The sequence below is a fragment of the Hyla sarda genome, chromosome 7, assembly GCF_029499605.1.
Source record: "Hyla sarda isolate aHylSar1 chromosome 7, aHylSar1.hap1, whole genome shotgun sequence".
Lineage (NCBI taxonomy): Eukaryota > Metazoa > Chordata > Amphibia > Anura > Hylidae > Hyla > Hyla sarda.
This window is the reverse complement of record NC_079195.1, coordinates 173,227,929-173,243,608: the sequence shown is the minus strand read 5'-3', so window position 1 is coordinate 173,243,608 and position 15,680 is coordinate 173,227,929. Positions and strand designations below refer to the sequence as shown.

General features: G+C 40.8%; 1 protein-coding gene across 29 annotated transcripts in view; it reads left to right on the top strand.

Moving 5' to 3' along the window:
- The window catches only part of KCNMA1 (potassium calcium-activated channel subfamily M alpha 1), a 550,733-nt gene that overhangs the window by 467,693 nt on the left and 67,360 nt on the right, over positions 1–15,680 (top strand). For all 29 annotated transcript variants that reach the window (XM_056531312.1, XM_056531315.1, XM_056531323.1 and 26 more), the window contains 3 exons: positions 1,043–1,172; positions 2,626–2,850; positions 4,306–4,498. In XM_056531312.1, coding sequence (XP_056387287.1) covers positions 1,043–1,172; positions 2,626–2,850; positions 4,306–4,498 — 548 coding nt within the window. The remainder of the gene's footprint in view (positions 1–1,042; positions 1,173–2,625; positions 2,851–4,305; positions 4,499–15,680) is intronic.

The window sequence follows — 15,680 nt, the reverse complement described above, 5'->3', positions numbered from 1 at the left end:
AGATGGTGGTTAGGTGGTCTATTTCTGTCGACAATCCTCTATGTTTCCTATGCACAGTGTGCTGCGCTAGACTGAGATTCCTCCCCCCCCCCCCCCCCCCCCACCATCAGGGATTGATTGTCTGAGAGCCAGGGGAAGTTTCCCAGAATAGCGAAGCACACTGTGTATAATTTAGTGGTGGCCATTCTGGTGGCCATTTTCTATACATACAAAGAAAACTGTGACAGCACCATTGAAAAGAAGGATGAGCAGGTATGTCACCTGTACATTCTTCTTGTATAGTGACAATTGTTTATTGGTACCAGAGTCTGATGGCTTGAGATCAAAAGTTATGTTTGCAGAGGCAACCATACAACACACCAAGCTTTGGCAATATTTACACCTGATTTATTAGCACTTTCTTAGTCCACCAGATTTATAGTTTAATTTCAGAGCTGCTCTCTTGCCTATTCTGCACAGATTGGCGTGGAGAGACACAGCTGATGCTGGGCAGTACAGTTGCCGAGGCAACTTTGCAACACGCAGCAAGTTCCGTGGATAAGTACCATTCATCAAAAAGGAGCTCATGCACAGAACTCGCTGTGTGTAGTACTGTTGCCTCAGCAACTGCACCGCCTAGTGTCAGCTGTGTCTCTCCTCAGATAGAGCAGGAGAGCAGCTCTGCATTCACACTTTAAACTTCTGATGAGAGTTGAATACATGATGGAGATGACCTTTAAATTAGGTAAACACTATAATCTAGTGTTTCTCAAGCTGTGATGAATCCCTTAGTTGTTAGTGCGGGGAAAATGGGAATGCAGATTTTACAGAATTTGTACCAAGCTCTGGTTTAGCATAAACCTTGACCACTGGAAAAGTATATACCTCTCATGTATGGTAGGGTTTTGTTTATGTGAATACACCCGGACCTGGCTAAATTTTACCTTGTTTGTTAATATCTAGAAGAAATTCATATTGTTTTTCTATTTTTCTGTTATAAAATGTATTTTTTTCTTAATCTTAGTAGACACTATCCCTGAGGTGTTTTCTTATTTTACTTCAGTAGGCACGATCCCTTACTTATGGCTGGGAATGATCAAATAGACAACATGGACTCCAGCAGTGTAAAAAAATATGACTCCACTGGCATGTTCCATTGGTGCCCAGCTAAGGAAATGGAGAAAGTTTTATTGGTAAGTGCATTGCATACACTACTGAATATAGTTTTATGAATGCTAAATTTTAAATGTGATATTTTAATAACTTGATGGTTAAATAAAATGGTACAGAGAAAGTTTTAGAACAAACCAAAACCACTGAGCATGAGTTTTTGAAACTGGCTGTGGTCTAGGGACCAAACAGTGGACAAAGCATACCTTTTGTTTTAGGTAACTTTTTAGGATAAGCAGTTATATGTGCACATGAGGATTAGCCCTGTTTCTGGCTATGTATTATATACCTTGTATATGTAGTATTTATAGTTACTCCTCTTCAGGCTCTATCTCTAATTCATTGTTGTCCCTGAACTCGTGGGAAGAGACCAGATGCTATGATTTCTCCAATACATGCGCACATACAGGAAAGGATATCATGCCACTTTATATCTTATTAGCACACCCCCAGGATCAGAAGTAGTATAGAGAACATTTTGGGCAACATTTTATATTTAACTACGTCTCTACATCATCCCTTGGTACCATTTGGGCCACTAATTACACTTTTCTGTCTGACTGGTGCTACACACTGGTACCTTCTGATCCTATTGGTTAGTGCTAATCACTCTGGGACCATGATTGTGGAGCAGCTTGGTACCCTCTAGCAGCAGAAGTCCAGCTATAGCAACCAAGAAGGGGTGAAAATCATGAAGGTACTTAGACTCTAGTCCCATGTGTGGCCCAAAGCCAAACCAATTCAGTAGCACAGCAGATCCACACCCATTGCCTGTTACAATAACACTACAAACTTTTGGGGGCCTCTTCATATGTCTCCCTGATTCTTTCTCTGAAGCCACTACCCCTCCCCTCCACTCTTTATAGTCTTATATTGGAAACTGTGAACTGATCTCCCAGTGATTTAGTCTTTCTCACAATGGATTTAAGCTGCTTTTCAAATGATTGATTAGTTGGGAGCAAAGAGGCAACAGTAACCAAAATCGCACTTTACATAAATTACGCTTCCAAAGATAGAGAGGCAACACTCCAAAAGTGTGAAACCATTGATTTTATTCACCCATCTAGCTTTTGGATGTGCCTCCTCTACCTTTGGAGGCCTGTCTATTAGGTATGGAGTCTAGCTTTTGGGATGTAGCACACCCATTGGGACCATGAGCCCCTGTACAGTGCCGGCTTTACATACGGATGGTTTAGCTGTTAATTACGGTATATGTGGGATAACAAAGTCAACATGTACTTTAGTGACCTATAAAAAAAAAATACACAAGGCAACAGGAATACCTTTTCAAATGGATTAGTTATTTTTTATCTTTTAATTTTTGTTATCATAAAATATATTGCTTGGACATTAACTTTTCATGTGTAATCTTATTTTTTTTCATGGTACTTCTTAAACACTACAGAAATTTGTATTATTATTTTCATGTATTTACAATGTTAACAAATTAATGGTTTATTCTGTCATCCACTACAGACTCGCAGTGAAGCAGCAATGACAGTTCTAAGCGGCCATGTAGTTGTCTGTATTTTTGGAGATGTCACATCTGCACTCATTGGGCTTCGGAATTTGGTGATGCCACTCAGAGCCAGCAACTTCCACTACCATGAACTTAAGCCGATAGTATTTGTGGGCTCCCTGGAATATCTAAAGAGGGAGTGGGAAACATTGCACAACTTTCCAAAGGTTTCCATTCTGCCTGTAAGTTAGAGAGAAATGTCAATGTGCAGCTGCAAAAGCGCACATACTCTTTAAAGGGGTAATCTGTCCTTTTGCAAAAATTCATATTCTGCTGGGCCAGGAACAAGTAGAAAAAAAAAAAAAACTCTACTTCCCATGTTCGGTTTTGTCTGGTCTCTAGATCCTCTTTCTTCTTCCTGCTTCTGAGACGATCACTTGGAGCAGGACCTGCTGGCTAAACCAATCACTAGCTGCAGAGCTTGTCTCAGAAGCAGGAAAAACACAGAAGATCAGGGGACCAGACGGAGCCAGATGGGAGCTGCAGGGGCCCAGCGAGAAATTGAGGCTACTTAAAGGGGTATTCCAGGTTTTTTAACTTCTAAGTATCGTGCCTCTGCTGCAAAGGGGTGGATGGTCCACTTTTTTCTATTTCTATAGTCCCCAGGTTCAGCATTTCTCTTCATTAAGGATGACTGTGTCTAGAGCCTTCCCTGGGATGCTATTCAGCTTGAGACAACAGCTGAACTCAGGAGGTTTGGCTTCTTCTTGTCTTCACTGAAAATCCAGTCCCCTGATGACATGTGCGGTCTACCTGGATGTCCCACTATGCCTGCGTTTAATGTGTCCCCGCATTCTGCAGGCTGTTGAGATCAAGTGACGCAGGTATGGTACCGCACATGTCATCAGGGTACTGGCTTGTCATGGAAGACAAGGAGAAGCCAAGTCACCTGTGATCAGCTGTTGTCTCAAGCTTAACAGGATCCCCAGATGGCAGTCATCCATACTGAACAGGAATGCTGGACCTGGGGGACTATAGGAATTTAAAAGAAATGGACGGTCCAGCCCTGGGTGGTAAAACATGTAATTGTAATAACTACATAACTTTGCAGGGGCCTGATATTAAGAAGTTTAAAAAAATACCCCTCTAAGTATAGGGTTTTGTCTTTTTATACTTTGCTTAGCCTCAGCAGGATATAATTGCGATTTTAAATACTTTGTGTGGACTATAAAATGCAAACTACAATTAATTGGAAACATTGCAGGATAAAATGTGACTATGGTCTTTCCTGAATAATATTATTTTCTAAGAATCTCCTAATGTAAAGACACTACATTATAATACAGACCTCTCATTCATCACTGTTTCAATGTCATGAAGAGCTTACACATCTAGTTCAGCTAGCTGAAGCAAACGCCCTGCAGACAGCCCTGGTACACTCTCCAATGGTCACACATGTACATTTGTTTGAAGAAAGGTGACATTGTCGTGTTAAATCATTTGCTGCTTTTAGTTTCCTACTTTGCCTTTTTTTTATTTTGTATCATTAACTAAAAAGGTTATTAGAAAAATGTTACATGTCACATTTATTTTTATTTTGCTTATTTTCTTCTTTTGCTGCAGCTTTCCCTTGATATCCCTTTCTAACTGCTCCTTTCTTACTTCTCTCCCTCCTCTTTTTTTCTTTTTACCTTTAGGGTACGCCATTAAGTCGAGCTGATCTAAGGGCTGTCAACATTAACCTGTGTGACATGTGCGTTATTCTGTCAGCCAATCAGAACAATATTGATGATACTTCACTTCAGGACAAGGAATGTATCTTGGCATCTCTCAACATCAAATCCATGCAGTTTGATGACAGCATTGGGGTCTTGCAAGCTAACTCTCAAGGTAAGCCAGGCCCTCTGTCACTTGCCAGCAAAGCTCCAAAGGCACAGAGCTGGCACAAGCGATATCCCTCATTCAGCCTTTTACAGATCTACACTCAGCTTGTGACATCGGTTAAGCTGTTAATGTCTTTGATGGGTCTCTTAAAACCTTTTCGCAGCATAACATGGGCACATCAAGTATTACAAGAAGAGGAGTCACAGCACTCCAAAGTGAGGCCTCATGCACGTACTGCTATTATAGCTCTGGGCAAACTGGAGTTGTAAGGAGCCAAAATATGGCACCTGTAAAATGTTATATTAGGGAAATTTTCTTCCGTAGAACAACAATGAAAAGACATGACATAAAACATTGTACTGTTCACATTGTGTTGCTGCCTAGTTGCACGAAACATAAGTATCAGTAGATTCTTGGCAGTAGGAACTTTTTTTTAGATATTTAAGTTAACAGGGTAAACATGCAAAATACAACAACCCTCCCCCCCAAACATAAACCTCCACACATCACCCCACTCATAGGGAGAGAGGATCTCCTCCTTGTGTTGTCTCCATTTGAAGATTTAGCCCTGCCTCTTTGGTAAAACTCTTCTTAACAGGAAATTCATCCCTGTATTTTCGGCTGGACTCCCTTAAGGCTGCATGTTTCAGAAGCATACAGAAAGTCCTGACTAGTTGATAATAGGACATTGCATCTCTGGTGGTCTAGGGTAGTGAAAGGACTAATTTCAACATCCTTAGTGGTCTAGAAAAGGAGTTTATAACAGCTTTCTGGGAGGTCTTGGGGTCTAGAATTAAGGAACAATTATTGCTAGCTTCCCAGCTGATCTTGGGTAGTGAATTAGATAATTTCCAGCATCCAATAGTTTATTCACCTCCTCAGGTTCCAGTGGGGTTTCTGACACAAAGCTGCTTAAGGTTTTCACTCTGTTCAGCTTTCCCTTCATGTCCTGCTCTGACCATACCAATCAATGCAGGACAGGGTCAAAGGAGACTGCGCAGCACTGATTGAATTGAAGTAATCTCTATGATCAGGCAGAGAGTTCCTGATCAGTAAAGGGAACTATGTACAGTCTGCACAGGACGCCACCTCTTGGTCCTTAAGTTCATCACAATAACTGTTAGGATAAAGTGTATGATTATTTAATATTTATTAATTATTTATGTATTAATTATTATTTAATAATTGCTTCCAAACCACCTTCCTCACCTTAATAACACATACATACTCCTAATTTCTCTCCTCTTCATACATCTGCAGTTCTTGCTATATCTTTATTGCATTCTTGTTGTCTGTGGTTTACTGACTCTTGTTGCTCTTCAGTATGTTGCCATTTAATTATGCATATCGATTTTCAACCCCAGTGCCCCATAAATTGCCTAGTTATTCTGCCACCTTATGGGCTAATGGTGGAGAGCATAATTATAACATGCATAAAATGCCGTCTGACACCGACACAAACCATTATTATCACTGACTCCTTAAAGATTTCCAACTATCTATCAGGCTCATTTTAAGACATTGTGCTGGAACTGGTCTCTTTTCAAACAACTTTTGCTGACTTCTCTCATTCCATGTAAAGGAAAAAAAAAAATGACACAGCACACAAGTCTTTTAAGAAAGTTAATTATACAGCAGCAAAAGCAAGCATCACATTACTGTTATGAAATATTAAATCAGTATCTTTCATTCTCCCAGATGCCCTGGAGATAAATACACCATGTTTAATGCTCCATTTCCAACACTTTTACACACAAAAATTTATAGGGATATCTGCATTTTTTTAAAGCCATGTCTTCTCTTTATTTCTGCCTCTTGGTTAACCTCTGAGGTGCCAGACAGACAGGCTGACTCTCCTCTTGGCGAAAGGGTTAAAAAAGCAACATCTCTCCGTGCTTGCTTAGGTAGACAACATTTTTATATTGCTCACTTGGGACTGCAAGCTGCGAAGCATCTTTACAATGATATATCACTCTTTAACCATATTAAGCTTGATTGTCTGCACACACAATGTAGAGATATAAAACTCCCAAGCTTCCTTCTGAACGGTTTTATAAATATTTAAGCCCGGCTTACGTGCCTCTGGATATTAAAACATATTTTACCCTAACACACCCACATTCACGCGCACACACAAAGAGGGACCTGTGTGTAAATATTACATAGGGCCATCTTCTCCACCCTGTAACCACGGCACTTTAATGAATACATAATTTCACATTTCACATTTTATTGGAAACTGCCTTTGTGCGCTGTTTAAGTATAAGGTATTGGTTTGTTGCTGTGACAGGAGCTGCGCAGAATGCTGTTTTAATGATCTGCTGCTTTAATTATACAAAGATGTTCGGCGAGAACTCTTATGTCGCCTGAACTTTAGTCTTGAGGTAAAGTAATGTAGCAGCATATAAGTCAAGCATATACTTGACTTATTAGGTATAGATTTACATTCCTTGAGCTTGTCGAATAACCGCCGAGCTACAGTACCTGGAAATGTGAATGGTACTGGAAAACCTGTATGAGCGCACTTAGTTTCAATAAAAACAGCAATAGATGGAGTAGCTGACGCTATCTATTGCTAATTATAAGAATAATGTACCTGGTATGTATAGACCCAGGAATGAATTTAGAAAGTGTCTCCTAACCAACCAGCAATGATTTTTAGATCATACACATCATGTAGAACAATAACATTATAATGCATTGTACAAAAACCTTTTCTTATTCTACACCATTATCTTATAAATGATGGAACATATGAATAACAAATACTCTAAAACCCACTATATAATGACAGATAATACAGTCATATTCTAGTTTTTAAAAGCATCTTTTCCACTTTATTTCCTATTGAGATGTATTACATAAGACACAATCCATATTATCAATATTATGTAAACGGCATAATACCAGTACACCAGTATTCCATTAGAATGCCCAACTGTAACTCATTATTTTTTCTTATCAGTTAATCCCGCTTCCATTTTTTATTTTGTGATTTGCTACAGATTTACTGACTGGCACCCTGTGATCACAGGTGCCAATGGTGGCCATGCAAGTGATAAATATAAAATGTAAATTTCCTAATTGAGATCTAGCAGACCAGAGCAGAAGATCCCTGATAAAACTGATCAGTGCTAGGTCCTATACATAGCACTGAACAGTATTAGCAATCAACTAATTGCTATGAATATTCACTTATGGGGACATAAAAAGTGTAAAAAAAAAAGGTTAAACAGAAAAGTAAAAAAAAATTAAAAAACCCTCTCCCCCAATAAAAAAGTAAAACATCAGTTTTTCCCATTTTACCCCCAAAAAAGCATACAAAAAAATTCTTAATACACATATTTGGTATCGCCACGTGCATAAAAGTCTGAAATATTAAAATATATTGTTAATTATCCTGTACGGTGAACGGATTAAATGTAAAAAAATTAAAAAAGCCCAAAATTGCTGCTATTTTGTCACATTTTATTCCCAAAAAAATTTATAAAAAATTTATAAAAAGTAAAACCTAAGCAGATGTGGTACCAATAAAAACTACAGATCATGGCACAAAAAATGAGCCCTAATATCGCCCCATATACGGAAAAATTGGAAAGTAATAGGTGGTCAAAATAGGGCAATTTCAAACATACTAATTTTGTGAAAATGGTTTGAGATTTTTTTTAAGCGGTACAATTATAGAAAATCTTATAACATGGGTATCATTTTAAACATATTGACCCACAGAATAAAGAAAACATCTAATTTTTACCGGAAAGTGTACAGCGTGAAAACAAAACCTTCCATAATTTGCTAAATTGCGGTTTTCTTTTCAGTTTCCCACATAATTAATATTTGTTTGGTTGCGCCGTACATTTTATGGTAAAATAAGTGATGTCATTACAAAGTACAATTGGTGATGCAAAAAACAATATGGGTCTGTGGAATTAGGATTTTTAGAATGCGAGGAGGAAAAAATGAAAATGCAAAAATAAAAATGGTCTGGTCCTTAAGGCCAAAATGGGCCTGGTCCTTAAGGGGTTAAAGTGATTTTTTTTCTGGTGGGAAATTCGACCTTTCACTGCCTGCCTGAGGCAGCAAAAAGGCTTAGTACATCCAGGGTCACAAGGAGCCTTGAATAGGTGATTTAAAAGCAGTATTCCCTGTCCCAATGACATTTAAATATCTACTTCTTTTTGCAAGACAGGTCAAATGTCCCCATTGCTACAATCTGTTTCCCACTACCAGTGGTTTTATGTTATCATAGTTGTCAGTAAATGTGGAGTTTTTACCCTATGAACCTTTTGCTACTGTACTATAGTTTTTTTTATAAAAAAATAATAAATGGTGTGGACGATATATTACAATTGTTGTGAAGATAAAGTGAAGAAGTCTATAGCATTTGGAATATTAAAGGATACTTATTTCACAAATTTATGACATGTTATGATGACATGTCAGAAGTTTTGATCAGTGAAGGTCCGTGTTTTGAGACCCCCACCGATTCCTAGAAGGATAGGGCAGAAGTGCTCTGCTGAGTGCTGTGAGTCTGTGACACTTCATTGATTATTGCTGCTCAGCTGTCCTCAAAGAGTGCAGTTGGATGTGTATGCTTTTGTAGAAAGTCTACGGCATCTTTTAAATGTCTTTATGCATGCTCAGCTTTCTGAAGTGAGCGATCAAAAATGAACAAAAACACAGCTCAGCTGAGCTCTTCTGCTCCTTCTTTTTAGTAATGAATTGGGGGTTTTAATACCCAGACCTTCACTGAACAAAACTTAGATATGTCACATGTTAGAGGTTTGTTGAAAAGATAGGTATCCTTTGGAATTCCAAATGGTCTTAGAAAAATTCTATGGACTTCTCCTTCACTTTATCTTTACTGCAATTTTACTATATTTTCCATAACATTTATTCTTTTTAAAGTTGTATAGTATGAACAGGTTTCTATGGTGAAAACTCTACTCCCAATGACAACTATAATAATATAAAACCATTGGTAGTAGTACCCTCATGCAATACGCTACTAGGCTATATTGATACTAGTTAGAGAGCGAATCGAAGTTGACAAACCCGAATTCGTTACGAATTTCATGAAAAATTCGATTTGCAACGAATGCGAATATCGCCGCGATTCGATTGCGCGAATCGCTTCATTAAACTCCATTTTACAGCGTTCCAGGCTATTGGAGACCTAAGATGGCGGATCCACGTGTGAGTACATGGGGCAGGGGATTATGGGAGGGCTGGAAACAGCGGCGGGAATGAAGGTAGGTGGGCTGACCCTGAATCACATGTGAGATGCAGCCTATCAGTGTTCACTGACCGATGTGATGTCACAGCCCCTATATAATCGGCGGCCATCTTGCCTCTCTTCATTTCATCTCTGCACTCAGATGGAGAGGACGGGACTGTGTGTGTGTGAATAGCTCATACCACAGCGTTACACTGCAACTGCTAGTCACATCAGCATTAGGGAAAGGCAGGAGTGCAGAGTGCTGTGCTGTTACACTGAGAAGGATCATTGATAGCTAAACCTCCTATTCACGTTATTGAGCATTGCAGCCGAGAGGGGCAGATAGCTGTCAGCTGCCTCATACAAATCTCCAAGCTGCCTGAACTTTCTGAAGCATCTTATCTCCTCATTTTTCAGACCAATTGAGTTTATTTTTTTTTGCTCCACAAATCTTCTGCTGCTTAGAATTGTGTGACAGGGTGCAATTTAGGGTTTAATCCCTGGATTTTTTTTGTGTGGTGCTGCACTGTTGGATCCTGCTGCTGTTCAGAAATACGTGATTGTTCAGTGGACTGTAGTGCATTTGTACCATTTTGCACCTGTTAATCTGTCAAGGGGCTACATATTGTGCAAGTCCAAACAATAGTATTCACCAGCTGTCTTTTTTCTTAAATAGTTTCTTCTGCTTATAGTTACACATATTCCTGCCCTCATCAGTGCATACCGCATAGGTACATCCAAGTATTGTACCATTTACTACCTGTTAATCTGTCAAGGTGCTCCAAACCGTCAAAGTCCAAACAATAGTATTCACCGGCTGGTGTTTTATAAAAATACAGATTTTTTTCTGCTAATAGTTAGCCATATTACTGCCCTCATCAGTGCATACTGCATACGTACATCCAAGTATTGTATCATTTAGTACCTGTTAAGCTGTCAAGGTGCTCCATGCCGTCAAAGTCCAAACAATAGTATCCACCGGCTGGTGTTTTACAAAGATACAGATTTTTTTCTGCGTATAGTTAAGCATATTACTGCCCTCATCAGTGCATACCGCATTGGTAAATCCAAGTATTGTACCATTTACTACCTGTTAATCTGTTAAGGTGCTCCAAACCGTCAAAGTCCAAACAATAGTATTCACCGGCTGGTGTTTTACAAAAATACAGAGTTTTTTTCCTGCATTTAGTTACGCATATTACTGCCCTCATCAATGCATACTGCATAGGTACATCCAAGTATTGTACCATATAGTAACTGTTAAGCTGTCAAGGTGCTCCATACCGTCAAAGTCCAAACAATAGTATCCACCGGCTGGTGTTTTACAAAAATACAGAGTTTTTTCTGCGTATAGTTACGCATATTACTGCCCTCATCAGTGCATACCGCATAGGTACATCCAAGTTTTGTACCATTTAGTACCTGTTAAGCTGTCAAGGTGCTCCATACCGTCAAAGTCCAAACAATAGTATCCACCGGCTGGTGTTTTACAAAAATACAGATTTTTTTCTGCGTATAGTTAGGCATATTACTGCCCTCATCAGTGCATACCGCATAGGTACATCCAAGTATTGTACCATTTAGTACCTGTTAAGCTGTCAAGGTGCTCCATACTGTCAAAGTCCAAACAATAGTATCCACCGGCTGGTGTTTTACAAAAATACTGATTTTTTTCTGCGTATAGTTAGGCATATTACTGCCATCATCAGTGCATACCGCATAGGTACATCCAAGTATTGTACCATTTAGTACCTGTTAAGCTGTCAAGGTGCTCCATACCGTCAAAGTCCAAACAATAGTATCCACCGGCTGGTGTTTTCAAAAATACAGAGTTTTTTCTGCGTATAGTTACGCATATTACTGCCCTCATCAATGCATACCGCATAAGTACATCCAAGTATTGTACCATTTAGTACCTGTTAAGCTGTCAAGGTGCTCCATACTGTCAAAGTCCAAACAATAGTATCCACCGGCTGGTGTTTTACAAAAATACTGATTTTTTTCTGCGTATAGTTAGGCATATTACTGCCCTCATCAGTGCATACCGCATAGGTACATCCAAGTATTGTACCATTTAGTACCTGTTAAGCTGTCAAGGTGCTCCATACCGTCAAAGTCCAAACAATAGTATCCACCGGCTGGTGTTTTACAAAAAATACAGATTTTTTTCTGCGTATAGTTAGGCATATTACTGCCCTCATCAGTGCATACCGCATAAGTACATCCAAGTATTGTACCATCTAGTACCTGTTAATCTGTCAAGGGCCTACATACTGTGAAAGGACAGTCATAAGTAATCACCTGCTGCTGTTCTAGACAAATACTATTTAAAGAATAGTATAGCGTATTTCAATACCCTCATAAACGCACTAAGTATGTCAGGCAGAGAAGTGCCAGGACGTGCACAGAGGAGTGGCAGAGGCCTAAATACTTCAGGCAGAGTTGGCAGCAGACTTGGGGCGAGTGGCAGCAGGAGTCGCAGCGAGAGGCCTGAGCTCTCGTTATCAGCAAGCGGGCGTGTCTCCACCAGCAACCCATCTGCCGTCGTCGATTGGTTAACACGCTCATCCACATCATCACAAGTGAAATCTGACACCCCCAGTCAACAGTTGGTGGGTTCCTCAGACACAACCCTCAGTTGGCAGGACCTATGCTGTTCCCTCTCCTAAAGAAGTATCTTATGCTGTGGGTTCATCCCTGATCCCTATCGCGAACAGGGTTCAGCGGGTTACCCGCACCTGTCGGTGAAAGATAGACACACTCTGGTCCGTTCAGTGTAGCGCGCGTGCAGCCCCGGACATCTGAGGGCATAACACACCTGTTATTGCTTGATCTTGCGAGTGATCGTGCAATGTAAGGGGTTATTAAAGCCTCTTGGGTACTGCTGATGCCTACTCCTGACTGTTCTGGTGTCTTTCAGGAACTACTTGACTTCATGAGGCTTCTGGGCTTGGGCCTTTAATTTTAGGATTTTTGAAATACATACATACATGCTTAATTTAAATTTCAACATTTATGGTGCAATGTATGGGGTTATTAAACACTCTTGGGTAGTGTTTTTTTCAAATTTTCTGATAATTATCACAGTAATAAACTTGAATTTTCCACAATAATAACCATTACACCATTGAACGATTGTTGCCTGTGATTTTTTAAAGTAAAATTTTCAAAAAAAATACGCAGAGGGATGAACTCTGCTTCTTTATTTCATAAAAAATTATTTTATAGAAGAATTTCTTTTGGTGGTCCACCGTCCTGCATTATAGAGTCTTCTGGACTCTTGGATATGCGCTTGTTCTTAAACAAAGGTACAAAAACCAAAAATGGCCGGTCAAATAAAAAAATCACACATTTCAATGGTCTCCCCTAATGCTGCAGCCAACCCCAGGCTGCGTCATTCTGGTAATATATATAGAGCACTCGCTGTCCTAAATTTTCCTTAACATTTTTTGTAAAAAATGTTTGTCTTTTTTATTAGGGTTTGTGAAGCTTTGGTGCGTACTCATGCATCAGCCAACTCCAGCCTGTGTCATTCAGGCAATATATGGTTTACTGATGCCGCTGCTAGGCCTGGGTCTGGGAATTTCAAATTTTCTCATAGGTAGCAACTGCTATCCAAAAGTCTTCTTCATAAATTTCTACAATTGTTGTATTTTTTTGGAGGGATTGTGAAGCCCTAGTGTGTACTCATACATCAGCCAACTTCAGGCTGTGTCATTCAGGCAATGTATAGGTAGCACCCGCTGTCCTAAATATTCTTAAAATAATTTTAAAAATGGTTGTTTTTTCTTTGGGATTCTGAAGCCCGGGTGTGTAGTCAATGCTGCTTCCTGCTACACTCTGTCAGCCTGTTGGTCCTGCAACAGTGTGCTACTCCGCCTCCACATATCCACTGTGTCTTAAGCCTCCACAGCCCGGACAAGTCTCAGTGGCCCTTCAGCATACCATGTGTGCAGGTCACAGCGGTGTCACGCTGTTCTTCACATGGTTTACCTTGGCGAGAAGTCTTGGAAACAATGGCCGGTCAGGGCAATGGAGACGTTGCGCCTAAATTTCACAGCCACATGAGCCCTGTGGGGGCTTGTTTGATTTGGTCCTTCGTACCCACACGCTGGGGTCCGGGACACGCAAAGGTTGTTTTAAATTTCAAATAAAAAAAATGATGGCACTGCTGGGCCTGGGTAGCACCCGCTATCCAAAATCTTTTAAAAAAATTTCTAAAATTGTGGTGTTTTTTGGGGGGGATTGTGAAGCCCTGGTGTGTACTCGAGCATCAGCCAACTCCAGTCTGTGTCATTCAGGCAATATATGGGTTACTGATGCCGCTGTGGGGCCTGGGCCTGGTAATTTCAAATTTTCTCACAGGTAGCACCCACTATCCAAAATCTTTTTCAAAAATGTCTACAATTGTGGTGTTTTTTGAGGGGCATTGTGAAGCCCTGGTGTGAACTCGTGCATCAGCCAACTCCAGGCTGTGTCATTCAGGCAATATATGGGTTACTGATGCCGCTGTTGGGCCTGGGTCTGGGAATTTCTAATGTTCTCATAGGTAGCACACGCTATCCAAAATCTTCGGTTTAAATTTCTTAATTCATCTTTTTAATCTTAGGGATTGTGAAGGCCTAGTGCCTACTCATGCTGATGGCAACTCCGGGCTGTGCCATTCATCCACTATATGGTCTCCTCATGCTGCCAACACCTCCATGCTGTGTAATGCAGCCACTATATGGTCTCCTCATGCTGACAACATGTCCATGCTGTGTCATTCAGCCACTTTATGGTGTCCTCATGCTGCCAACACCTCCACGCTGTGCCATTCAGCCACTATATGGTCCATTCATGCTGCCAACACCTCAACACTGTGTCATTCAGCCACTATATGGTGTCCTCATGCTTCAACCTCATCCAAGCTGTGTCATTCAGCCACTATATGGTGTCCTCATGCTGCCAACACCTCCACGCTGTGCCATTCAGCCACTATATGGTCTCCTCATGCTGCCAACACCTCCACACTGTGTCATTCAGCCACTATATGGTGTCCTCATGCTTCAGCCTCATCCAAGCTGTGTCATTCAGCCACTATATGGTGTCCTCATGCTGCCAACACCTCCACACTGTGCCATTCAGCCACTATATGGTGTCCTCATGCTGCCAACACCTCCACGCTGTGCCATTCAGCCACTATATTGTCTCCTCATGCTGCCAACACCTCCACGCTGTGTCATTCAGCCACTATATGGTGTCCTCATGCTTCAGCCTCATCCAAGCTGTGTCATTCAGCCACTATATGGTGTCCTCATGCTGCCAACACCTCCACGCTGTGCCATTCAGCCACTATATGGTCTCCTCATGCCGCCAACACCTCCACGCTGTGTCATTCAGCCACTATATGGTGTCCTCATGCTTCAGCCTCATCCAAGCTGTGTCATTCAGCCACTATATGGTGTCCTCATGCTGCCAACACCTCCATGCTGTGCCATTCAGCCACTATATGGTCTCCTCATGCTGCCAACACCTCCACGCTGTGTCATTCAGCCACTATATGGTGTCCTCATGCTTCAGCCTCATCCAAGCTGTGTCATGCTGCCAACACCTCCACGCTGTGCCATTCAGCCACTATATGGTCTCCTCATGCTGCCAACACCTCCACGCTGTGTCATTCAGTCACTATATGGTCTCCTGACACTGATGCCACCACCAGGCTCTGTCATTGTGCTGCTGTGCGGCAGTGATTCTAAAAGCGATGACGGTAATCTGCATGTTATTCTGAATAGCAGTATTATTTCACTAACCCAGCACACTCCATATGCGTTTTAGAACACAGCAAAGTGTTCTATACCCCTATAGAGGCTGTATGTAGGCTAGAAATAGCCTTTTTTATATAGATTCGCCGCAAAAAAAAAATCGGATCGAAACGAACTTTATCGGAAAATTCGGCGAATCGGCCGAATCAAATTTTTGAAAAGTTCG